Source organism: Oculina patagonica, chromosome 3, assembly GCF_052425735.1.
Source record: "Oculina patagonica isolate OP01 chromosome 3, crgOcupat, whole genome shotgun sequence".
Taxonomy (NCBI): Eukaryota; Metazoa; Cnidaria; class Anthozoa; order Scleractinia; family Oculinidae; genus Oculina; species Oculina patagonica.
The window spans coordinates 16658251-16683977 of NC_135760.1; the positions used below are offsets into that span (position 1 = coordinate 16658251).

The 25727-nt window shown below is 36.9% G+C and overlaps 3 protein-coding genes across 5 annotated transcripts; 2 read left to right on the forward strand and 1 right to left on the reverse strand.

The window, feature by feature from the left end:
• The first annotated feature begins 71 nt into the window (after positions 1-71).
• Positions 72-11523, forward strand: LOC144646980 (cytosolic arginine sensor for mTORC1 subunit 1-like). Of its 3 annotated transcripts, XM_078506705.1 has the most exons (10): positions 107-180; positions 374-725; positions 1028-1098; positions 3054-3241; positions 4087-4237; positions 4362-4485; positions 5687-5779; positions 6494-6576; positions 7943-8037; positions 9294-11523. In XM_078506705.1, the coding sequence occupies exons 2-10, from the start codon at positions 589-591 to the stop codon at positions 9375-9377; spliced, it is 1026 nt and encodes a 341-aa protein (XP_078362831.1). In that variant the 5' UTR covers positions 107-180; positions 374-588; the 3' UTR covers positions 9378-11523. The 3 variants fall into 3 exon arrangements, with proteins under 3 accessions (XP_078362832.1, XP_078362830.1, XP_078362831.1); XM_078506706.1 differs by lacking the exon at positions 7943-8037 and adding an exon at positions 8428-8522 and having other exon boundaries at positions 72-725; XM_078506704.1 differs by having other exon boundaries at positions 74-725.
• LOC144646982 (mediator of RNA polymerase II transcription subunit 31-like) lies at positions 11274-14738 on the reverse strand. The gene is made up of 4 exons (XM_078506709.1): positions 14549-14738; positions 14351-14431; positions 13834-13930; positions 11274-12795 (listed from the first exon to the last, which is right to left on the reverse strand). Exons 1-4 carry the CDS (start codon positions 14736-14738, stop codon positions 12597-12599), a joined length of 567 nt encoding a protein of 188 aa, XP_078362835.1. The 3' UTR covers positions 11274-12596.
• Positions 14675-24809, forward strand: LOC144646978 (eukaryotic translation initiation factor 4H-like). The gene is made up of 9 exons (XM_078506703.1): positions 14675-14804; positions 14883-15057; positions 17168-17222; positions 18523-18587; positions 18901-18997; positions 19862-19900; positions 20673-20936; positions 22700-22894; positions 23490-24809. The coding sequence occupies exons 1-8, from the start codon at positions 14704-14706 to the stop codon at positions 22885-22887; spliced, it is 984 nt and encodes a 327-aa protein (XP_078362829.1). The 5' UTR covers positions 14675-14703; the 3' UTR covers positions 22888-22894; positions 23490-24809.
• The last annotated feature ends 918 nt before the right edge of the window (positions 24810-25727 follow it).

Consider the following 25727-nt stretch of genomic DNA (forward strand, 5'->3'; position numbering starts at 1 on the left):
ACGGGACCCTACTGAGTCAGTCACTTGCACCGCCTTGTAACCGCGCATTGGTCCAACCTGGTACCCAGGATCGCTTAGGATGGGGCACCGTCAAACAGTAATGCAATCATTTGAAATCGCCACAAAAGATTGCAAAAGAAGTTGTTTTCGTTAAATAATTGAGGTTTTCCTGAGAAGGAAGTACGTGTATAACCTACATAAATTCCTTTAGACCTCCCTCACGTCCACCATCGTGAATTGAACGTCGAGAAAAACCGGTAACGAGGCCCGCTCGTGGGCATCAACTTGGAGGATCTTGTGTCTCGTATTGCAATCTTGTTGTGTGATTCACTCAATGTACTGAACTAAGTTGTTGTTATTTCGATATATATAGCCTGGAACGCCTGATATCCGGAACTGATCGTATTTATCTAAGATGACTTTGACAGGAAATGCGTTTGACAAGAAGGATGTTCACAGTGTGTGTTAGCTCAATCGACGGATCACGTTGAAACGGCGGGAAGTCGAAGAACTGTACATATACAGTGTGTGGCGCACACATCCACGCATTTTCACGATTGCCGTTGATTTTTGCGTTTGAGGACAAAAATGATGAATGGATCTTTGGGTCATGCTTCTGAACTTCACATTCTTGAGCACAAGCTTCGAGTTTCCAATTTGAAGAAGGATGCAATCCCTTTGTACACTCACGCGCTAATAAAAATTTCATTACTACCTCGATCAAGGTACGCTTACATAAACTTACAAGTTATAATTTTTAACCGAGTAACTTGATTTTGTCATGCTATGTTCTTCAATCGGTTTAATACAGGGTAAACAAAGTAATAACTTAACATCTCTTTCAGAATTTCATGAGATTTCCTATCTCCTCCTTGAAGTTGTAATTCAAGCATGTTTACAAGTTTGCCGGCATTCGAAAATCGCCTTGTCATGGGACGAAACAAAAGCGATTTCTTCCCGCGCAATTTCCATTACGTAACAAAGTTATTTCATATCTTGTATTTTATACTATGTATCTTTTCTGCAGGCCAAGATTTTTCAGTTTTACCGAAACCAGAGATGGCTACACGATCATCGTGGAAGAAGACCTTTGTAAAGGTGCGTACGTACATGTATTATGTAAACAAAAAAATGTAAATGTAAACATCATACGAGCAAAAAACAGGTTTCGAATGTATTGGGTATGCTGTAAAATCTTTAAAGATTGGTATTTTAAAAAAAAACTGCTTTTGTTCAAATGCATGCCGAAAATTTAAAGGGCTTTTGCGCGCGCGTTCAACTAATTTAATGGAGCGTATTTTCACTTAGCGCGAGGTCAGAATATGATATGGTAAACCAATATTAACCCAATAGAAATCAGATAGAAGGTTAAATAGAAATTGCTTCAGAAATATTTTTACTATCATCAGAAGCCGGAAAAAAGAATTTAAACCTGGCAAAACAGAAATCTATAAATAAAGCATGTAAACCCTGCTGTGTCAAGTAAAAATTAAAAATTTTATAATTATTTTATATTATTACAATAAAGCTTTGTTTACAATCAGAGCAAACGTGAGAAAGTAGAGGAAACGTTTGGGCGAACTAAATTATTATATTTTTAATCTTGGTTAAGTGCATGCTGCTGAGATCCGGAACTGAGGATTTTTTGGAATGTAAACAAAATCACATGATGTTCCCAGTAACTTGTGATCCAATTAGATGTGTCATACAAAATTTGAATCTTTTAGGTATCAAGCTAACCATGGGTTTCACATGGGGTTTTTACTGCAAAACTAAAGGATGAATTTTCTGCAATATGAGACTGAGCTATTAAGTTCATGAGCAATATTGTGGATTTTCCCCTATATTGTCAATGGCTTTAACAGTTCTTTCTCTCCGAATTGTATGTCAACAACAAATTAAATAATTTTAATCTATTTTCACTAATGTTTTATTCAGTATTCCAACATTGCAATGTAATATCCACTACTTACAATGCCACATAGTAAAATCTCCCTAAAAATAGAAGGAGGGAAAGAGATGTCTTGTTAATTTAATATTTTATTTGTATGTTATAAAATGGTGTTAATGTAAAAATTCAGATCAAATTATTTTAATGGCATGGGGGTTTTGTTTGTGAGGTCACAATCATGACCTTGTTTTACATCATGCAATGTTGTTTGATCTTTTTTTGGCACCAAACAAGTTTATTTGAAAAGCAAAAAAAAATAAGCATTGTTGCTGTTTAGGGCTTGTTTTTCTCCATACGCATGGAAAATGAAGTTTGACTTTTAATTTTGAACTCTTTAAATATTTAATAATAACATTGTAAAAACAAAATTAAAAAATATGCAATCACTGCTGAGTCAACACTGTACATTGTTTTCTTTTAGATACCATGAATGCAATATATAAGTAGCCTAGGCAAGATCAAAGTATTTTTTTACTTAGTTTGCAGGCGATCCTAAAACTGCATGTCTGGTTACAGAGGAATAAGATTAAAATTAATAACAAAACAGAGCTTTTAATTATATTTGCAAAAACATTTTCTTGACTCTTACTCTATGGGAAGTTAGTTCAAGTCCGTATGAATTTGTTAAATGAGCTATGACTGCAAAAATAAACAAAAAAAATCAGTTTCAAATTTAGGCACACACAAAAGGAACCAAAATAATCAGGTTTATGTGAAACCATTCTGACAACATCTGTGGGATCTTCTTGTCCTTTTAGGTTTAAGCGTTAGTGACAAAAAATTTGATTAATGCCAGACACTTGGCAGGACACTGAGTAAAAAAGTTTTGAATGCTTTAATAAATATCTCAGTAGGACTTTTTTTGGATATATCCTGTAGATCTTTGTGCACAGTTTTATTTATTAAATCATGACATATTCAAATAGGAATATGACATACAAATAGTGAATACACAATCAGTCATTGAAAACAGGTAACCATGTAACGATGTGGAGCTCACTTTGCTGCACTTTGAGATATGGTCGAAGAAACATACCATGTTTCTAGCCTGCATGCAGACATCACCTATATATAAAGCTCAGTATTCTTTTGTCATTTACAGAGCTTCCTCAAAGTGAGAGTATTGACATGCCTGATCTTGTTTGGCGAGTACTAACCGTCTCAGCTGGAGCTTACGGGAGCCATCAGTTGACTGGTATCAGTAGAATTGTCAAGACCGTCATCTCACCCCTGGCAGATTGTAAAGTCTCGGTGCTAGTCATTTCAACGTACCAATCAGATTATGTCCTGGTAGGTGTTTTGGTGTTTGACAGATTAAATTAGGATGGGAAACAGGGTGGGAACTTTATGGGAGCTGGGAGAAGAGATGACAGAAAACAGGATTCCCAGGAGAAATTGGAAAGTTTAATTTATATTTATGTTTTGCAATAGAAATCGCACAAAGTGGGGAGAATAGTTAACGGGGCAAGTCGTAATCACGAGAAGTCTTCTAAGTTTTTGTGCAAACTATAATAGAATTATAAGGGTGCACTCTGTGATCAAGAACATAACTTTTGAACAACAAAAGAAAGGCATAAGTTTGTTCATTCTCCAAGGTGTAAATCTAATAAACGTACCGTTATCAATATATATTGTTTTAGGTGATTTTTTTCCAAGTGACAATGCCAAAAATTACGTGAAAACGTCGGCCCAACTTTTTCAAGTTTTAGGCCAGTGCTGTCCTATCCGTACAGTACACTTTAGCAAGGCCAGGCCACTCTTAGTGGATTTACTTGTAAATCATACCCTCCAACACCTTCACTGCGTTTTCAAGTAGCACTTAACCATAGTGCCACTTTCCCTTTAAGGAAGGGGGAAATGGGAGTAGCAGGAATCGGAAGTTTAACAAACCAGCCTGGTATGGTCAGCCCCTCTGGATACCAGCCTTCAAGCTGAACAGGCTTGCAACCCTTCCTAAAAAAATCTTACTAACTGCAATCTTGTACTTTACTTTACTTCACTGTGCAGTGATGTACTGATAGGATTTTCATAAACAAATTCAAAGTTAATAAATAAATATAATAAATACAGCTGAACAAAATTAAAAATGGCACACAAATTCCCTTTTTAGTACCGTTATTTTTTCTCTTTACCAGGTGAAAGAGGTGGATCTTGACATGGCCATCAAGTGTCTGTCCCAAAACTACAAGATCTTTAAAGACAGTGGAACAGGGTTAATGGAGCCTGTGACGTTGTCAATTGGAGATAGAATGGCTGGAATGAACAAAATGAATGAGAGAAAAACAGGTAAAAATGTGTTCATTGTCAGTGTGCTTTTGCACGCATTGCATATCTATGTTTCAAGAAACATTGTTTAACTGTGACAAAGAGTGCATTGTTTGTTCTGATGTGTAGTGTTTCATATTTTCAGATGAACACAGACCAATTGTCCACCCTTTCACATGTCCGATGAACAGATTTCATGTGACAAGTCTGGATTCCCGAATGTTGCCAAGCCTAACAACTATTCTGCTGGATCTAATGTTTTATTCAAAGTAAGTTTTACTTCCTTTTGCATTTTTTGAAAATTATTCCTGGTATTAATGTTTCCTCTGTATGGCATTTTACAGCAGCCTTATGATGATGTACCCAAACATGGAAATTTAGGAAAAGAAGATATTTCTCAAAAGTGAAAAAAATTCAGTGTTTGGAAACAGCTGCAATATGTGTGTATGCCCACCATGACAACATGTAGAAATGCTCCATAACTAGAACTTGCTTAAGACGGATTCCGCTGAAAGTTCGAGCAATGAGTGCGAAAATTAAGTACCAAAAATCCACTCATTGCACGGCAACATTTTGTATACTATTTAAAAGATCTCATCGAAATTCATTTGTCTTAGTGACCCCGCAATTAAATTCTAAAGCGTTCTTGAGAAAATTAAAGTCAAACCTCGAAAAAATGTATAAAACGCGCGCTATTTTGTTTTGAACCGGCGCAAAACGTCCGTTTTAACTGAAATAAAGACAACTTCAAATCCAATTTTCTCTCGTGGGGTCAGCTTGAGTGCTAAATTTTTGGCAGGTTTTTGTTAGCTGTACTAAAACTGTTGCCATGCTAAGAGGTCTTTTTGGTAACTTTATTTTTGCCTGTATTGCTCGGAAATTGTGCGGAAACCATCTTAATACCTTATTACATGAAATTTTCGCGACACGTTAATTTCGCGATTTTGAGGTGCACATATTTCGCGACACTTAAATTTCGCGATTTTGCGAAAATTTTGTATTTTGAATCACTTTAATTTCGCGTTTTTGAGTGAGACACAATTTACATTTTCTTGGCAATATATTTTGAAATGCCTTTGAATTATATAAAACTACTTCATCGAAGGAACAATAACGTCAAAATTAACACAAACGCATGGGGGGGACAATCTCGGCATTAGCAACAACAGAGCAGTTCTCACAATGTCTACAAGTGAGTCAATTGGCGACAACATCCATTTACATCGATTACTGACATATTCTAGTCACTTATATTCGCGTCATGTTATGTTCGCAACACTTATTGTTCACGTCACTTTAATTTCGCGATTTTTTTAGAATCGCAAAATTCGCGAAATTAAAGTGTCGCGAAAATTTCATGTAATAAGGTAGCTATAATAAAACATGTACGCCAGAAAAACTGAACTGACACAAGAGACCTATTGTTCTGCCTTCTCAGCACACTGATTTTTTCTTCACTTTTTCCCACAGGAAACTAGTTGATGGGCGTTATGAGCCATTCTTCCATATTTCCATTGTTGAAGGAGACATTTCATTAGTGCTTGACAATGAGGCTTTGTCAAGGTAAAAACTTTATAATAAAGATAGTGTGACATGATTATAATGACAGTCAAACCTCTTACAAGGATACACCCTTGCAACCAGAAAAATTGTCTGCTTAGGAGAGGTGTACACTTATAGGAGGTTAAAAATGTTGTGCCGGTTTGTATAAGGTTGGGGCTAGCCCTGTTAATAGCGCTGACAAACACATAAATAAACGTTAGGGGTAAGATTGGTGTGATAAGTGATTATAGGAGGCACACGAATTTAGTTTGAAAACTCGTACTCGTACTCAATCTCGTACTCGTAGTCCAATCTGAAGGTCGCTAATTAGTGGTGGTCCCACTGCTCTGTATAATGATTAAGAATCATAGGCCCGCAATGTGTGCAAAACGCTACAGCCAAAAAAAAGTCCTCTGAAACCATTGATTAGTACTTAAAGTGCTAATACTACTTCCGGTAATCATGGTGAACAATAGCTCATTCCCAATTACTACTAACAGTCTTACGTGCATCAAGATTTCTAGCAAATGTATTTAAGACAAAGCAACCTGAATTACAAAAATTTACGCAGCTGCAGTACAGTATTCTGTTAACCAAATATCATTAGTCAAACTTTTCCAGTTTTGTAGGCCTGCAATATTTTTTAACTGTCAGTGACATGTACTGTCAGTAGCTTATTATTAGTCAAGTTATAGACTGACAAAATATTTTACTTGTATTTTCCAAAACAAATAGATTTCCTGAAGGCTCACTTTACACAAACACCAATGACGAGGGATGGAAAATGATTCGTGTTGGAGACGCTCCCCTGGGATTTGGTTAGTGCACATAATTTGAGGGGTGTCGAATGGTAAATGCGAGACTTTGCGAGACGGCGAGACTGATATCTTTTCTGCGAGCCTGAGACCTTTTTAGCCTAACAAAAGAAATCGAGACTTCGAGAAGGGGTCAAAGAAAAATTCGAGACCTCGAGACCCCTGAAATTTGGCTAAAATTTTGCGAGACCCACTTTTTTTGAAGGACCATTTACCACCAGGTGACCCCTAATTTGGTTAGAACAGTAGATCGATGTTGATCGGACAGACGCAGGCAGACAGACAGACAGTCTGTCCTGGTTAGCTGGTTGTATAATTTATAAATGTTATATTGTGGCTTAATTTTCCCTTAGTACAATCTGGTATTTTTCTTTGTTTTATATTAATTTTCTATAATTATTATATATTACCATACACCAGAACAAAGGAAAGTACCAAATTATACCAACTGAGGTAAAATTAAACCATAATGTGGAAAATGAAAATGTAGATTACACTGTAGTAATAATAATAATTATAAAAACTTTATTTATCCTGAAGGGCCAATCAGTGATCATTAGATCACTGGTATAAACTGGCGATCAGCATTAAGTGTAAAATACATCTATTCTTAAAATTGTAGAAGATTTACATATATACATATTAAAAATTTACATTAAAAAATACATTTTAAAAAAATACAAGTATCTCTAATCTGGAGTTTATGTATCAAATTCAAGCATTTAAAAAGAAGAGAAGAGCAAAGAGCAGCAAGTTAAGCAAACAAAAAAACAAAACAAAAACAAAACAAAAAAAATGAACCTAATTTACAGTACATATATGATTTATACGGTCCTGTTCCATAAAATGCTTAAAAATGTGTGTCTTAAACTTAGATAGAGTGTTTAATTCTCTCATTTCCCTTGGTAATCCGTTCCATTCTCGTGCAGCGTCACACTTGAAAGTAGACTGACCCATTTTCGTTTTAGATGATGTGACGTTTATAAGTGTTGAGTCTTTGAGTGTTCTACCGTGAATATCTGATCTCTTAACAAGATATCCCTCTAACTGATGCGGACAGTTAACATGTGTTAAAACCAACTATTAATATTTAATCCTTAACAATTTATTAACGAATAACTATTAATTCAATAATAATTTTTTAACTGCAATGCAAGAAATAGTACTTTTTACTAACTTATATAGGACTTTCTAATGGCTTAATCCTGTCACGTGTTTCAGTAACGTTTTGCAATACAGAATTCAACAATAACATTGTTTAAATTTATGGGAAGTAATAGTAACAAAAGATAACAGTTATGTAGCTTGTTAAAATAAAAATGGCCATATCATAGCTTTGTTTGCTTGTATCTACTTTATAATTGTGTAGATGAATCTGGTGTTGCTGCTCAGATCGCAGAACCCTTAGCAGATGTACAAATGTCAACTTATTACATCAGTACTTATGGCCTTGGTCATACACTGGTATGTAAAGACCTGCAAGTCAGATAAGTGCTGTGGAAATACAACACAAACTACCAGTACCTTGAAATTTTTTTGGGCAACAAGTCACTTGTGAATTTTTTCCAATATTCTAGAAATTTACCTTGTTTCTTTTGGTCGCGTAAATTCGTGGCCCTTTTACCTCTGTCAGAGTTGATTAGTAAAATTAATTTTGAACTAAGTAGCAAACCCTTTCTACCCTTTCAATTAAGTTTTAACGCTTTCAACTAAGTGAAAGGGTTAAACTCTTGAGTGATGACAGAGTCGTGGATTGTTGCCGTCAAAATTATTTAAAGGTACATTTGTTGTGTTTTCCACAGTCATTTTTTATTACCTTGAGTTAATTCCAAGCCATTTGTGTATTGTTTTTAGAGGAGAGTGGTATAGTTGCGCAGTTATCTGAACCTCTAACTGATGCTTTGTGTAGCTCTTTTTACATCTGCACTTTCCTTTATGATCATCTCCTGGTACGTACGCCTGCACTGGTCACCAGCCAGTCATTACAATTACTAATGGATCTTTTAATTATCCTTAACTTTCATTTATTGCCATGAACAATGTTTTTAACCTTGCGTGCATCGGTTGTTTACCTTTGGAAGCTAATTATCTCCATCATACTCACAAAATTATAAGTATACAATTACAATTATCATACATGTTCTGTGTATTATTTTTGTGGTTAACTACCGGTATATATATAATTATGTTACCGTCTGTGAAAGTAAGACTTTCCAAGGAACTAAGTAAGAACGAAAGCGTACTGCATACCACTTTAATTTAATGTCTGTCTGTCGAATGCACTTTCTTTGTTGCCTTTTGTGGAGGTGCATTATTAAACAGAAATAAAGAAAACTTGAGAAAGATGAATGATCTGAAATAATCCTCCTCTTTTAAAAAAGCCTCATTCTCTGCTAGGCTTTCTTCCTTTACTCCCAATCAAAGGTTTTGAATAGCAATATTTTTTTTTTATCATACAGTATTAAATATTGCCATCCATTATTCAATTTCTCTCATATTTTTTGATTGGTCAAAGAACAACCATATGATCACTTGCTTATTGCCCACTCATTTAGATTCTGTTTTGCTGCATGATTCTCATTGCAAACAAACTTAGATACATGTAAAGCAATAAATCAGTACCCTGTAATTGTTTTTGCTTATATTCCACAACTAATTTAGTAAGTACTGAGCACTGCATTATTGAAGTTGCACGATGGTAAATTTTTATTCTTTTTCAGGTGCCTGAAAATGAGGTTGACAAAGCAATAGAGCTACTCAGTTCTTTACAAGTAACTCAGGATTGTCAAGAAAATTTGCCATAATCTTTAGAGCTTAATTTATCGGATTAAAATAGTTTATTGTTAATAATTATTATAGTTACATCTTTTTTAATGTACATTGACCTTAGAGAATTGTTTCCATTGATAGTGTAAGGAAGATGGAAGATTATGCAGTTTAATTTATTTAGCATAATTTATGTACATTGTTTACAGTATATTGAATTTTTTAGTCTGAATTTAATCAGATATTTTTTGATAAATTACTAAAAACAATTTTGCAAATGTTAATTATTTTTATTGTAAGAACATTAAGTTATAATCTTTGCGATAGTAATTAGGTTTGCCCTTTATCTTTACATCCTTGACTGAACACAAATACATACATGTACTATATGTCAGAAAACCCATGAACAGTTTGTGCGATGCAGGGAAAATCTGAAGGGTATAGCTACTAGATTTACATAGACATCTTTGTAAAGTGTAAAAGCACATTTCAATTATTTAATTTGTTGAAAATTAATGAGCTGTTGTAGAAAAAAACATTATATTATTTTTTGATTTGAGAAAATAAAATTTAACAGACTGAGTGTATTATGTTTACATTCTGCAATGTGCAAAACTCAAAGCCATAATAATTGAAAACAGCACGTGTTTTAACCTGGAAAACAGATAGGAGTTACTACAAAATATTAATTTTTTCCTCTTAGACTTGTGTTTTCAAAGGGCTTTGTAAACATAACACCTAATTCCTTGTATAAATTTATTGCCAGAAATGTAACATGATGTCTTAACCAAGTTTGCAATATTCCCAGGAAATACCATGTGACAGTATGATATGAAACAACTTGACCACTGGCACACGAACGCTAAAGGTCAAATTCAAATGTTTGACAAGTTTATGATCGGTATAGGGTAACTATAGCTTGATGATATAATTATTGAATAACTATTAAATATACATTTTTTATTTTAAATTGAACACAACAAAATGTTATGGATGAAAGGATGTTTTTTTTTTTTTACTTTTGCTTTGTTTCATGTCAAAATGGCTGGTATTTTCTTGGTTTTATTAATTCTTTTTGTTTGTTGTTTTTTGGGAGGGCACCAGTGCTGAAGTCTTTTATGACATGTTTTCCTTGTGCTTCCCTGAGCACCAGTGGGCATCACAGGGGTGGGGGGGGGGGGGGGAACTCCCATAATTATAAAGGGCTGACAATGATGCTGGTCAAATAACTGGTAACCAAGCTTTTATTGACCTCTAAAAGGTCAAAGGTCAGGCCTGATCGGTTACAGCATCATCACAGCCTTGTTTATTTCTTCATGTGCAACCCTAAACAAGTCCTCGACAGTAAAAAAAATTGGCATTCTTTCCTGAGTATTCATAGCCTGCGAAGGCAGACGTATTTTCAGCTTTTCCCCAGAGAGAAATGACAGCTGGAAATACCTCTGTGTTCACAGCCTAGAGCACCCTAAGTGCAAAATCCACAATTTACACCCCTAAGTGAAACGACAAGCATCCCCAACCCTTTCTTATGGGTCTCACTCCCCTTGGAAGGGCATACAGAGGAAGTAAGAGATTAATTTTTGCATGTTTTTAACACATAAAAATAGCCATTTCGCGAGTTACCCTTTGCCTCTGTTTCAAAATGAGTCTACGTCCGAAACCATTCAAATGAAAATGAGTTGGATTTGCATGAAAATGGACTTGCAGGTGAAACTCATTTTCATATGAATTATTTCGCAGGAAGAATCGTTTTGAAACAGAGGCAAAGGGTAACTCGGAAATGGCCTATTCCTTGGCTTTGGAATTAGAGTAGCTTTGTGATTTAAGCAGACATGATTATTTTGGCTAAATGCACTATCCTTCCTTGGATATTATGTCATAAGCCCTAAGAATGTCTATGCAAAGTTGTGTTATCATAAATACTGATATTAATACTTCTTTATATATATTTAATCGAGTTGCTGTGGGTAACAAACTGAAAGCAGTAACATTTGTCAGTGTCTATCGTTCAATTGAGTGGCACTCAAACAAAGGCTTTCTGCTTTGAGAGAAATTGTTACAATATTATGATACCTCGTAGCTTTACCTTAGGCTTTATACATTTAATTTATTGATACCAAATTTATCTTGTTTTCTAAGTTGTAGTTTACAAAATTGTTATTTAATAAAAAGAAGAAAGTTGTATGTAGTGCATTTTTCTTTTATGCCACTTCACAAAGCCAGAAGGAATGGAAGTTAGATTATTCACTCTGGATTTCTACAAGGCAGGCTTTTAGCCAGGACGGCCACTTTTCAGAGAAAATTGATATGACTAACTTTATACAGAGTTTTTTTAAAAAAATTTGGAAATCTTTGGATACCTTTGCACTCATAACTGCAGAAAAACACCTTGAAAGGCTGCTATGTGGTGATAGTTGATTCAACCTTCTGCTTCGTCAACCATCACCTCATAGAAATATCGAGCTCATAATCTATTTGTTAGATAGTGTTTTCTACGGAAGTCTGTTTTCAACAAACACCAATTGTATTAAGCGGAAGTCACAGCCTTCCCCGAGGGTGTCGACTTAATACAGGCTTCACTGTATAAAATACCGTACACACTTGAACTAAGAATCTCACTACCATTTTGAGCAGGAATGTAACTGGTTAGTGTACCTGGGAAGGACAGTAACTCCCCAGGGGGGTACCACGGGATCAAAGTGACGGGGATGATCGAATGGAGGCAAAACCAGGACCCAAAAAATCCCTGGACCAAAAAAAATGCCCAAAAAATCCCTAGTCAAATTACCCCTAAATTGCCAAGGCCGCGCCAAGGCACTTTAGTTTGATTTAATACCCAAAAAAATCCCCTATTTAAATCAAGTCACCCAAAAAAATACCTGCCAAATTCTCCTTCCCAAAAAAATCCCGGAATCAAAAAATTTCGACCCCAAAAAAATCCTTCGCACATCCCCGTCACTTGGATCCTGGGAGTACCCCCCTGGGAGTAACTCACATTACTTAGATAGTGACTTTCTTTGCACAAAAATGTTGGTTGAGATGTTAAAAATAGCTGGGCGAAATCCCGTTCACAGAAAGGCAATTTGCCCAGTGCTTTGCAATGAAAGCCCTGCTTGAACCAGCTAGGATTTTTAAGCCATGTTAAGCTCGTTACACCCTCTATTGTTTGAGACACATGCTTGGACAGTAGGATGGATCTTCAAGTATAATTATATACACTATGATAAAACTTTTTTACAAGCATTCCACAAAATTTTTTAAGATTGTTCAGCCTCGGTTGCAGAACCAGTTTGCCCTGATGACTTGGGTAAACTGATCCTCATTCTTCTTCTGGAATAATATTGCCAATGGAGAATCTGCTGTTCATCAATGAACTTTGCACAGGCAGGATTTACAAGTTCTCTACGGAAATGTTCATATTGGAGAAGTTCAAGAAAATGTAGGCACTGGGGGTACCTATGAAGAAATAAGATTATAAGATAAGAAAAAATCTACGTTGAACATTTGCATTTTTATCTTGCTGAAGAAGGTAACAGTAGTGGCCGAAACGTCCAAAAACAATATTTTTGGCCAGTGTCAACTTATTAATTCGAATTTTTAACATGCCTGGCTACAACCCGAACATTTTTAAAAAAATCCATGATCGGCAATTTTCTTGAGCAATCATATTGGTTACTTTTTTGTTAAAAGTATTAAATGCAAAGAACGGGGTAAAATAAACGTGCAAGTAGGAATAAAAAAAGATTCACAACACATTCAATCAAATTTAGAAGGAGGGGGGGGAAAGGAGGGTCTGAACCTCCCGCTTCCAATACCTTTTACTCTTGTTTCCCGCCCCTTTTTAAAGCTGTCCCCTTTTCTTTGTTCCATTTTTATTGCAAAATATATTGAAATGTTTTTCTCCCCACCTCCTGCCCCTTTTCTCAAGGGCTCCTTCCCTCCTGTTTCCCCCCCCCCCCCCACCACCACCACCATGAATTACAGTAATGGGTACAACAGTGGAGCAGTGTGAGGAGGTAAAAGAGGATAGAATTCCAGCAAGGGTAAAAACCAGGGGGGGGGTACTTGCAGTATACATGACGGGGGGGGGGGGGGTCCGACATAGCTTCATATTGCGAACCCCCAAAAATACATGAGCCTGAAATTTTACACCCAAAAAAATATCTGGCATCAAAATTTTCTACCCCAAAAAGTACAAGACCTAGCACCTCGATACTGAATTATTCAATCAAACAGACTTTAAGACCTAAAAAAATACATGACAGATCTCTTGACCCCAAAAAATACCGAGGGTGTAAATTTTCAACCCAAAAAAATATGTCGGACCTCCCCCTCATGTATACTGCAAGTACCTCCCCCCTGGGGGGTAAAAACCATCATTCGCTATCTATTCTCTTTTTTTGAAACTCTGAAGTTCACAGTGTATGCACATCACTGTAAAAAAATATCTGAGGGGGGGGGGGGCCCCCCCCCTTAAAAAGACCCTTTTCTTACTTCAGGAACTTGGCATACTCTGGTTTCTTCCAGTAAAGCAGATATTTCAGGTAATTTATAAAGGACTGCTCTTTGAAGTAGCCTCTTTGGGCTAGAACTGTGGATAGATATAGTAGTAAGACTAACATTAGAAGTCATCAAAAAGCCAATAATTTAACAAAAAGAGTAGCTATTTTAATTAATTGATGGATTTAAAAACAATTGACTGACCATAAAACTACATGTATGGACGGATGGACGGACGGACGGTCTGACTGACTGACTATAACTAAACACAACCAAAATATTTAGTTATATCTACGACTTACATAGTTAATTCTTCTAATAGCATACCAGAAAAGTCTGATATAAACTTAAGCCAAAATTTTTCAGTTTCATAAAAGACTTGTCCAAAAGGCTTTCTTCCCATTTTGGTGTTTTTTTTATCCCCGCACAATCACTTGAAACTTGACAAGTTATTGAATATAAAAAAAGCTTTATCTACTCCCAAGTGGTACTGTAAAAATCAAAACCTTACAATTTAAATAATGAGGATTTGCTAGACACTGCACAAACTCCAGTTCAACTTGAAACCTCAAATGTGCCCGATCTTCAGTTTCTTAAAATGAAATTGAAATATATAAAGCATGTATTTAGAACATGAAAAGTTGAAAATTGGATAAAGCTTTACGGAATTGCGCTTCACTTTCTTCAAACATTAAGGTATGTAACATACCTTGAGCTTTTGTTTCAGAAGTTTCCATCATGGCCGCCATATTGAAGTTAATAGATGGACACTTCAGGGAAAAACACTTGAGGACATATTTGTTCTTTGGATTACCGCTGATACCGATACCGCCGTCCCGCTTCATTGTGTTACTAAAAACAATTATGGTCTGTTTTCTGGTATTCTGTTCGGCCAACATGGCGGACGACTTCGACGGAAGCAGTGGCGGTGGTAGATTTTACGACAGCTTTGGTGATGGGCCAAGGTAAAAGATGAATGCTTTTGCTTTCAGTTTCTCTTATCTTTTTCGAGTGTAAAATCGCCTGAAATCTGTTTCTGTTAGGGATTATGGCTCCTCTTACGGTGGAGGGAGACGGCGTGGCGGTGGCGGTGGTGGAGGGCACAGAGATCGAGGTAGTAAACCTCTTCCAACCGAACCACCTTTTACAGCATTTGTCGGCGGACTTCCACCGGATACCGTCCAGGGAGATCTTGATACAATCTTCCATGAAATAAAGGTATATTTTCATTGCGATCAAGACCGATAAAACTACCCGCCATTTTGCGATGCGGCCTACATTGTAGTGTATTTATTGAAACCTGCTAGAATTGATACGTCCTCGATTTCACAGATTTTCTTTGTAGCGTTACATTCTTTTCACCTTTCCACACTGTAGAAAATCTCAGAAATCGAGGAAAGTTAAGCCGTGCAGTTAGCTGTTCAAAATTTTTGTTATTGAATAATTTGTGGTGGGTAATGCAACCACGAAATTCACCTCATAATTTATTCCAAGGGCGTTCGACTACCAGAGTAGCCTGAATTTCAGACATCCCTCTGTGCTCGCCTGCTTGCTAGAAGGAACGTCTGAACACATTCGGGCTTAATGCCGTCCGGTGACGTCACTACCCGAAAACCGGGTAGTGATTTTGATTGGTTGATTTAAAAATTATTTGCATAATTATGTGAAATTCTGACTGAATTTTACCGCGCGAGGATTGTAATTTGAAAACGTTTGGAAAGAGTTCGAAAGAGTTCACCTTCCCAGAAATGAATTGATTAGTCATTTACCTTGAGTTTATTACTTTATTAGTTTACCTACGGATGAAGAATAGTAATGGAAATCGGTAGGTTTTAATTTGGCAGCATTCGTCGCTTCGACATGCAGTGCAGTGTTTTGCCAAATTTATATGTAATCTTGTTTTGTCAACAAAGCCGCTCGACGCTTATGTCCTGCAGCCTCGATGAGCCAGTGATTTCTGAACTCAGTGCCCACGGTCAAGTAGGATATTTTTGTATTGAATGCCTCTGAAACCGTCGAAATTGATTTATTTATTAAAGTACTCACGAGTGTGTTGTATTTGTCCGTTGTGTAACAGTATTTTGATCGCTAGATAAAGCAAATCAGTTTAGATTAATCGCTTCCGTAAAAGAATATAGCCTGCAGTCGATTAAAATATCATTCATTTGTCTCAAGTTTTTAATAGTTTACTATTTAGTATTCAAAACAATTTTATACCCTGTAATCCTTTATTTAAGCGATTTTTCTTTCACAATTTCATGGCCTCGACAGAAACTTTTCCGCATGAATTAACACCAAAGCGTAGTGACGTCACCGGACGGCATTAGGCCCGAATGTGTTCAGACGTTCCTTCTGGCAAGCAGGCGAGCACAGAGGGATGTCTGAAATTCAGGCTACTACCAGAGGGGATTCCTCGCACCTAATCCATTATCTGTTTTACCATTTATTTAAAAAAAATAATTGCAGTAAAAATTTTAACTGTGCAAATATAATATGTCCAGGGAGTTATAGTATACTCTACCCTGATAAAAAGATGCATGTAATTATACACATGTACCTCAGAGAATGTACATTTACTTTATTGTGACTGGCTGAGAACGGGGGAAGGGGAGAGATAGCAAAGGCAAAGCAGAGATGTACCTTGTTATTTATGTTCGCGGGAGCTTAATATCGCGCAAATGAAATGGGCATATTTTGCGGATTTTTTTTTTCGTGATTTGGCCAAAAAATACGTAATTAACATAAAAATGCAATAGAAAACGTTTGAAATAACTTTTTGCTGGTCTTTAGTTTCGCGATTTTTTAAAATCACGAAAATTAAGCCCCGCAAAAATAAGTAACAATAAGGTAAATAATAGGCAAAAGGTGGAAAAAATATCCACCTGAGGACTTGATTTTTCCAGCTAAAAGACTGTGTCCGGTTGGATCTTTCTTTTAATGTGACCCAAATTTTCTGCCTGTAATCAAGAAAATTTGGCCTGTTAGAAATCTTAGCTACATCCCTGCAACATTGAGGGATGGGAGTGTAAACATGGAGGAGAAAAAGACGAGAAAGTGTGTTGCTTAATTCACCCTTAGGGTTTGGTCCAGGGTTGCTGTTTAACCAAAAAAATATTTTCTTTGTTTTGTAACCAAAAAGTGTTCATGGAGTTTCATCACAAATGATACATCTGGCCCTTTGTTATTTGTCCTCATTTTATTCAGATGAGTTTGGTTTATTACTAGCAGTACCCTTATTTTTTCTACCTTAGTAAATTATAATTTTTTTTTGGTGTTGTACTCAGTTTCATGCAATGCCCATGATAGTAATTCTGCATTTTGTTATCAGGAATACATCAGAAGTATTCGCCTGGTTCGAGACAAAGAAACAGATAAATTCAAAGGTAAATATCAGTTTTAACAATGTCGATAATGAGGCTTTCCAAGGGGGTTTCTGATGCGGCTTTGACGCTCAGTCTAAACTCCCCTGTCACCTATTTGATGGGAGAAACATTGTCGCTGTTGTAAATACATGTATATACCCTTTCAGTGCTAGTTTCTGTCAGCTGTCGGTTCTCTGAAACAAGATTGTTGCTACATTTTAAGCTATTTTGGAGCAATGTCACCCGTTACCAAAACCTCTTGGAGACCTCCAAAAAATTCTGTTAGTTGATAAAGAAATTTGCATCAGTAGCTTGTAGTTTAACCCTTTGACTCCTGCACCGGCCTAAACCGGCCGCAAAGGATCGGGGCATTTGTCCCACTTGTGACGTCATCACCTTTCACCCAGAAAGGCGACATCTATGCTTGAATTGTGAAGCAGAAGAAGACCTTTTCAACGATACCTAAACCAGCACGATTAGATTAATGGAACTTAAAATATGCACCAAAACGCTTCAAAATTTTAGCGAAAAACTCAGAGGAAAATTGCCTCTTTCCACCCTTTGCTTGTCCATGGTAAGTAGTTGTTGCCTCGTTTACGCTTTCGCGGAAATTCTTCTACTAAAAAGAAGCCTGCTAGAAGGCCAAACACTGCAGCAAAAAGAAAGGAAGAAGAAGAAAAGGAAAAGCGAAAAAAAAAAAAAAAAAAAAAAAAACAAAAAGCCTAAAGTGGTAGGATGGTTTATCGTCCAAAAACTATGTCCAAACTTTGATTTGTGCGCATGCACTAGCTAAAAAAGTTGTTAAACGTGATTCTGGTGAGAAATAAGCATGCATTTTGTGTTTTGAGGGCCGATTACAGTGATTTGGAGCTATTTGAGCTTATAATAGACCTCAAAAAGTCAAAAACACCTAAAAAATGCGTTTTTTTGGAAAATCTCCAGAAGTCAAAGGGTTAAGAAACAAAGTAAAATGATAGACCCCTCCATTGCTTTTTCAACTAGAAATATTGGCCAGGTATAGTGAAAATTTATCCATGTATGTAGAAAGACTAGCTTAGAATTACCGGTAAACAGCAAATTCACAGATGTTTGTATGCTGGGAAGCACAGACTTGCCCACCCAGCATACAAGATTCCTTAATTTTTTTTTTTAAGTTATAGCTTTGCCATTTTACAAGATACGACTTGCAAACTTAACTATTTTAATTATATTTTTGAGGCATGGCTAATCATGAGGTGAAAAAACTGTGGGACAATCCATTCATGTAAGAATGGCTAATGTAGGCATTGAAATCTTATTCACATTTTTTTTAAATTTGCAGGCTTCTGCTATGTTGAGTTTGAAGATGTCAATGCACTAAAAGAAGCATTAACTTTTGATGGCGCAGTAAGTCACTATAACTGCTGGATTGTGTAGTTCCAGAAAATATCCATACTCCCCCCACAGAAGGGATTGGAAATTCTAATATGAAATTTAACTGGAATTTCCAGAGGGGTAGGGGGTTCTTTTAAAAAATCCCTTCCATGGGGGAGGTATGGATATTTTACGGAACTACACATTCTAATAAGTGGAAAAGCTTGCATTGTACATTAAGTCACTCCAAGCTGTGTGTGACTTTTTTTTAGCTTTGATGTGATCTTTACGGGTACTTTACTTCCTAATCTGTATGATTGTTAACTTATGTTATTTTCTTGACCAGCAAATTGGAGATCTGGGGAGAACATTAAGAGTTGATATAGCTGAAGGGCGTCGAGATGGAGGCCGTGGCGGCGGCAGAGGAGGGCGAGGTGGTAGAGGTAAGTGTCTTCTACATATACTACTTGGATAACATCGAGCACTATGATGAGTGTTTATCCCTCTGGCCTCAGTTTTTCTTTGCTGTCAATTGCCAAAGTCAAAAATAATGAAGACAAATAAACAAAATTTCCACCTGCAATAGCTAACTTAGTCTTTCTTTGAGCAATCAATTCTGGTGAAAGAAAATTGCATTGCACTGTTTCAGTGCTGATTTTTTTTTAACAATTCATGTTGGATTTAAAATTATTTCTGAGAGGTCATGGTTTCACAGTTTGACAAGTTTTGCCAACTTTGTTGACAAATCTTTTTCTTCTTTTCTTTCAAACCCCTTATATTTCAAATGAATACAAGAGACCTTGTTTTTAAAAGCCAAAATTTCGGGACTTGGCCGAAATTGCCGAGACTTAAAGGTGACCATTTTATACCCCTAAATTTGGCACAGCCACTCACACTCAACAACTGGGCCAAATATATTATTACTGCAGTTTTCAGTGACATGCAATCTCTGAAAGTCAAAATCCTAACTAACAGTTGCGATTTTCTCTGTCACCAATCATTTTTAAGGGTGACAGCCAACGAACCACAAGAAGTAGAAAAAAACACAATGGATCAAAATCTACCAATCACATCTGACTGATGTGACCTTTTGTCCCGGTTGAAGTGATCTTCTGTTTCCTGAGAGGTCCGCTAAGATGATTGACGACATCCAAAAGCGTAAACCCTTGATTGAGGATTGAATTTCAGACTTCACATATCACTGATTAAATACTTTAAGAGGACATGGATTTATCCTTCCACTTGTGATCTATCTTCCTCAGAGGTTGTGATGTTGTGATTAAATCAATTTTGTTTTCTCTTGTTAGGTGGATTTGATGACAGAGGTGGAAGGCACGGAGGCCAAGGTAACTGGTTTAGTGACAACCTTTGATGATATCTCTTCTTGTTTGTACATGTTGTAATTTTATTTTTTTCTGTAGTAAGTGTACAAACAGTCAAAAGTCGAGTTTGCTTTTTTTGCACTGATGGGTTTTGTTGGCTCGATTGTGTGGTTCCAGAGGATGTCCATACTCCCTGCACAGTAAGGGATTGGGAATTCCTGGTGGTGCGAGGGCTCTCAAAGGCCAAAAACTTTAAGGAAATGTATGAAGCTTAATTGGAATTTCCAGAGGGGGTGGGGGTATTAGGGAAAATCCCTTCTGTGGGGGAGGTATGGATAATTTATGGAACTACACATTTTGAACTAGTATTGCTCAAATGACCTCTCTTAAAATTTACAGTGTTGCAATTTTTTATGTAAGATATCAAACACAAGAGACTGTTTTGAACGTAAACATATGACAGACAGCAGATCAAGAGTATTTTTGACAAAGTTTGAGGTGTTTGGATAGCGGATGAAACACTGTCTCTTGTGTTTATATCTTCTCAATCGAAACAAAAAATACGGAGTAAACGGAGCGATAAAATCATAAATATTTATGCTAATTAAGACTGGTTATCCAAACCTCCTCCACAGTAACTGTTATAATTTTCTTTGTTTTAACTTGATGAATTATTAATGAGGCTGAGGAGTGGGTTTAAACACTTGTTACAATGCATGAGGATGTTTCTCAAGTTATAAGTGTGAATATCAATCTCACTGATCATGTTAACAAGTTTCTGTTTCTTTCAACACAGGAGGCGGAAACTGGGGCAATAGAGACAGAGGAGGTCATGGCAACTGGAGTGGCGGAGGAGGAGGTGGAGGAGGTGGAGGGAGCTGGGGTGGTAGAGACGATGGGGGCTGGGGTGGTAGAGATGAAGGAGGCTGGGGTGGTAGAGACGACAGAGACAGAAGAGGGGGAAGATATGGAGGGGGTGGCAGAGGTGGATTTGGAGGAGGAGGAGGGGATAGAAGAGGAGGCCCTCCAAGACACGATGACTTCCGAGAACCAACTGCAGGTACTGCTAGAAGTACAGTTGTAATAACAGTAAAAACCCGCAAGTAAGAACCTATTTTTTAGAACCTGTTAGGCTAAAATTTGGTAGTTAGACACCCTCTTTATAAGAACCTCTTTAGCCTAAAATTTGGAAAAAGGTTCTTATTAAAATTTTTCTAAAATCGATTAAGAATGTTTACTTTTAGGGAAATAAGACAGGTCAACATTAATTTTAGGATCCTCTTTGGAGACACCTAGGAGCCTTATCACACCAGTTGCAATGTAAATGCCGATGTTGAAAATCATAAAAATAATATTATTATTGATCCAATCAGATAAATAATAGAAATAAAATGGTATGCAAATTTTACATAAGGAAAAGGCCGCCTAAAAATTCTATCAGCAACAATGTAAATTTTTCTTCAGAAAATAAGAACCTAAATAGCCTAAAGTTGTGCTTATTACCATTTATGTAAGAACCTGTTGAGGCCAACTTGGAAAAATGCAGGTTCTTACCTGCAGGTTTTTACTGTGTAGAGTGTTTCATCACATTTCTACTCCAAGAGGGTGGCAGGGATTGCACAGTGGTGAGAGCACTCGCCTTCCACCAATTTGGCACAAATCTGAACTATGGTCAGGAGCCACGTACCAGGTGCCATATGTGGGTTTAATTTGTTGTTCAATGTTGGTTCTCACCTTGCTTTAAGGGTATTTTCCTAGTTTCTCCAATTTTTACCCTCCTGAAAAACTAACATTTTCAGATTCCAATATGGCCTGGGCAGAGGACCTGCTTCCTCTCTAAATGCAGTGCTCGACACTAACTTTTTTGGATACTAGGCAATTGGCTAGTAGGTACAAATAATCACTAGCCCACAAGGACAAGTCACTAGCCCCACCCCCCCCCCCCCTTTAAAAAAAAATTAAAACAGCCAAGTTTGAATCAGCTAATCTCTTGGCACTATATTTGTTTGAGTCCACACAAGTACATCTTTCCTTCACTGTTTTCTTGACCGTGGATCACACTTCTTTTTCTCTTCATGCTGTGTGTGGTCCTCTGGTGAACATTGTAAATCTGGCTCACGATTATCGGCCCTTGAAGGCGGTTTTCTTGTAGGTAAAGTGTTACAAAAGCTTGAAATCATGCTCGTGCGGTCGCTCGCGAGAAAACCCCAAGATGGCCGACTTATTATGGCTCTCTCTCAGGTCCCTTTTGGGTGTCATGGAAGCGAGGACAGAGGGTCTTTTCCAAGATGGCGTCAGGTTTGCGAGTTGATCGTACGATATAAAACCGTACGCGATGTGGGTCGCAAGCGCTCTGGTTTAAATTACTCAAGCTATGGAAACTAGATCCTGATGAAGGTTTCTGGGAGAAAAACTTCCCAAGTTATAGAGTTGTAGTTGATTTATTTTTCCACGAATCTTACTAGTCTATGGGCTAGTAGGAAAGTACTTTTACTAGCCAAGCATGAAATTTTACTAGTCCTGGGCTAGTGTACTAGCGTTAGTGTCGAGCACTGAAATGTAGTAATTTATTTTATTTTATTATGTTGCAGTTCAATTTTACCCTTGGTGAAACCTGATATTTTCATTTGTTTTATATTCACTATTAATAATATATTACTATACACCAAAAGAAAGGAAAACTTTCTATATTCCATTTAATTAGTCAATATTTATTTACTTACTGGTAATTTTACGAGTCAGTCAGTCAGTCAGTCAGTCAATACTCATTAATTTGCCAGCCAGTCAGTCAATATTCACTTATTTATTTCATTCCTTCAACAGAGGAACTGGCAGCCAGGCCAAGACTAAAACTTGCACCACGCACAGTGAAAGATCCTGTGAATGAAGTGGCATCTAGTGTTCAACAAATGTCAATATTTGGTGGTGCAAAGCCAAGAGATGAAAATGTTTTGAAAGAGAAAAAGAAAGAAGAACGATCAAACAGCCAATCAAGTCATGACAGTACATAAATACAAGGTATAGATTTTCTTTCAACGAATCTAGATGATTGTCTTGTGGGAAAACTACACGATTTGATTGGCAGCATTTTAACAAAGGAAGTTTGAAACCAGTCAATCAAATCAACTGTTTTAAAATTCCTTTGTTGCAAGAGAGTTGATTTGATTGGCTAGATTCAAGTGCCCTTTGTTTAAATCTAGCCAATCAAATTGTTTGTCCCCAGAGCCACCTGGCAGAGGGGACAGGCGGGACCAGGGCCGTAACTAGCAAGAGGCAAGACGAGGACCTTGCCTCGTCTAGATTTTAACCCAAAACTAAAAACAAAATATTTTTGTTGGAAAAGTTTTCCCAAGTTGAACAAGATTGATTTTTCTCAAGAAATACCAAATGTTGAGGAAAGAGCTTCAGAGCTTCCAGATTTCAAAATTTTCTGGAGGCATGCCCCCAGAACCCCTTAGTAAGATCTTGCCTTGCCTATGACAAAGGTCTGGTTACGGCCCTGGCGGGACAGGTGGCTTGGGGACATGAATGGTTTGGTTGACACTTTGGCCAGATGAGGGCTTTACCATACCTTACCTCTCCTAAATTCTCATTTTCTGTTTCTTCGCTACAGGAGAAATTAAAATATAAATTGAAGAAGAAGCTGCTATTTTTGAAGTCTGGCGACGTTCAACGCTTCTATAACTGGCTGTGAGAAATATGGCGCAATTTTTTTGTTTCATGTCAGCAACAACTTAATCAAGGATATTAAGTCCCTGGCTTTGTTAGAATTTGTCCTCCACATGTATATGCTGTTGCTCGAACCAGCTTCTAAAGACTTCTCACTGTTTATCTGCATTGTTCAGACTAGCCGTACCTAAGACAAACATTTTAAATTACTGTTGTTTAAAAGCTACTTTGGTTCTTTGCGAAGTTTACAATAAAATTTAGTTTCAATATAATGTTATTTTGTACAGCAGAAAGTTTGCTTACCAGTTTTCGTTTTGTAGTTATTTTAACTTTTCGCAGATATGAAACTGTCTTTCCATGAAGTTGACAATATCAAAATACACATATAGTATACGAAGGACAGCAGAGTCCTCAAGTATGCAGTTTTTGAATGTCATGTCTGGTCTTTTTGTTTTTGTTTATCTTTTGGTCTATTTTTTCTTTTTTTGATTAAATGTGTATTGCTCTGTCTGAGAATAACAATTATTGTTCTCAGTTTATTTACAAATTTTCATTAGAAACATAAAATTCATGGAAGCTATGAATGAAAACAAAAATAAAATACATTCTCTGTTGTGAGCAGTTTATCCTCTCTTACACTGACAAAGGGCTAAATAGAATTTCCCGTGTTTCAATTCATTGAAATGTAAGCTTGTTTTTAGACTCAATTCAGCCCGGAATATTACTTAAAAAGAAAAGTCGTTTTGTTGTACACTCAATGGACCAATCAGAGTCATTGTTATAAACAGAGCAATTTTCTGATGACTGTCGTTAAAGCCACGTCTGACCAATCACAACACTCGTTAATGATGCAATTTACCAATCAGGCAACCCGTGCCAAAGCGCGGGAAAACGCGCGTGAGTCAAATCACGTGGTTTTGTTTTTGCTTCTGATTGGTTGAAAAAGCAGCATTTTGTTCTGATTGGTTTTTAGGTCATGTGGGAGTTGTTTGATCAGTTTTGAAGCTCAGCAAATAATGACAGTCAATTTGAAAACTGCTCTATCGAGTAAAAGCTGTTTTTCGTGTAAGCAATGATCTTATTGGCTGAAATGAACTCTAGACTGCATAGAATGCATGCACCGCTGGTGCACGCTAAACAAGTCAATTGTTTTTTTGTGAAACTGTGACTTGATCATAGCCAGGATATAGTATTTAATATTTAAATATCCACTAGTGTTCCACTCTGTCAGCCAGTTAAAAGAAATAAAAATACACTTTCTGAACCTGTCGTCATTTTGTTGGCAAGGACAGTTTTGTCAAAAACCCAGACTCGTACCGGGTCGCTTCTCTTGTTTTTTTTTTTTGAGCGGCGCGCAAGGCATCAAGGGAAGGGCGAAGGAAGGAAGGAAGGAAGTTACTTTTTCTATGTCCTTCCCATCAACCACTTCGAACGTAGCGAAAAAACGAGTAACAACTGGGTACGAGTCTTTCAAAAAACCCGGTTAAAAAATTCGTTAAGGGAATTTTCCTTTTTTTCTCGATCGCCTGAGCGAAGACCTACGAAAAACAATCATTTTAGCCCTAGATCCAACACAATGGCAGCCTTCAATGATAGAGCAAAACTCGTGGCCTCTTATCTTCTCAGTTATTGCAGTTTTACGGCGAAGAAGGGAAGGAGAAGCTAGAAGGATAGAACACGGGCGATTCAAGCGATCGTGATAATCCCAATCGCCACAGACGTGTAATGTTCTCATATAATCGCCCCGATCGCAACTTGAGAAAACGTTTGAAGTGACAGAGGCGATAAAAAAGACGGGGCGATTATATGAGAACAAGGCTTACGACACCTTAAGAGTCTAACAGGACCGCTCTACACTCGGGAGAAAAAATGTGTACACTCCTTTTTATGAGAATGTCCAATTTTCGGCCGATGCTGAACGTTCTGTTCTTAATTTTTCTACGATTTGAACCTAAAAATGTTCTAATAATGTTTTTATTTTTTTAATTTAAAATAAGGTGGCATTGCAGTAAATTCATGCTAAAACGATATTAAAATGTTCACGTCACTGATGGTTGATGATAATGTTGGTTGCAGGGTGGATTTGAATAATGGTTGATCCATTCACTATACATATAAATTTGTCACTGGTTAACAACAAATATGAAAAAAAATATAAAGTTAGTTTGTTCCAAAGTTCAGC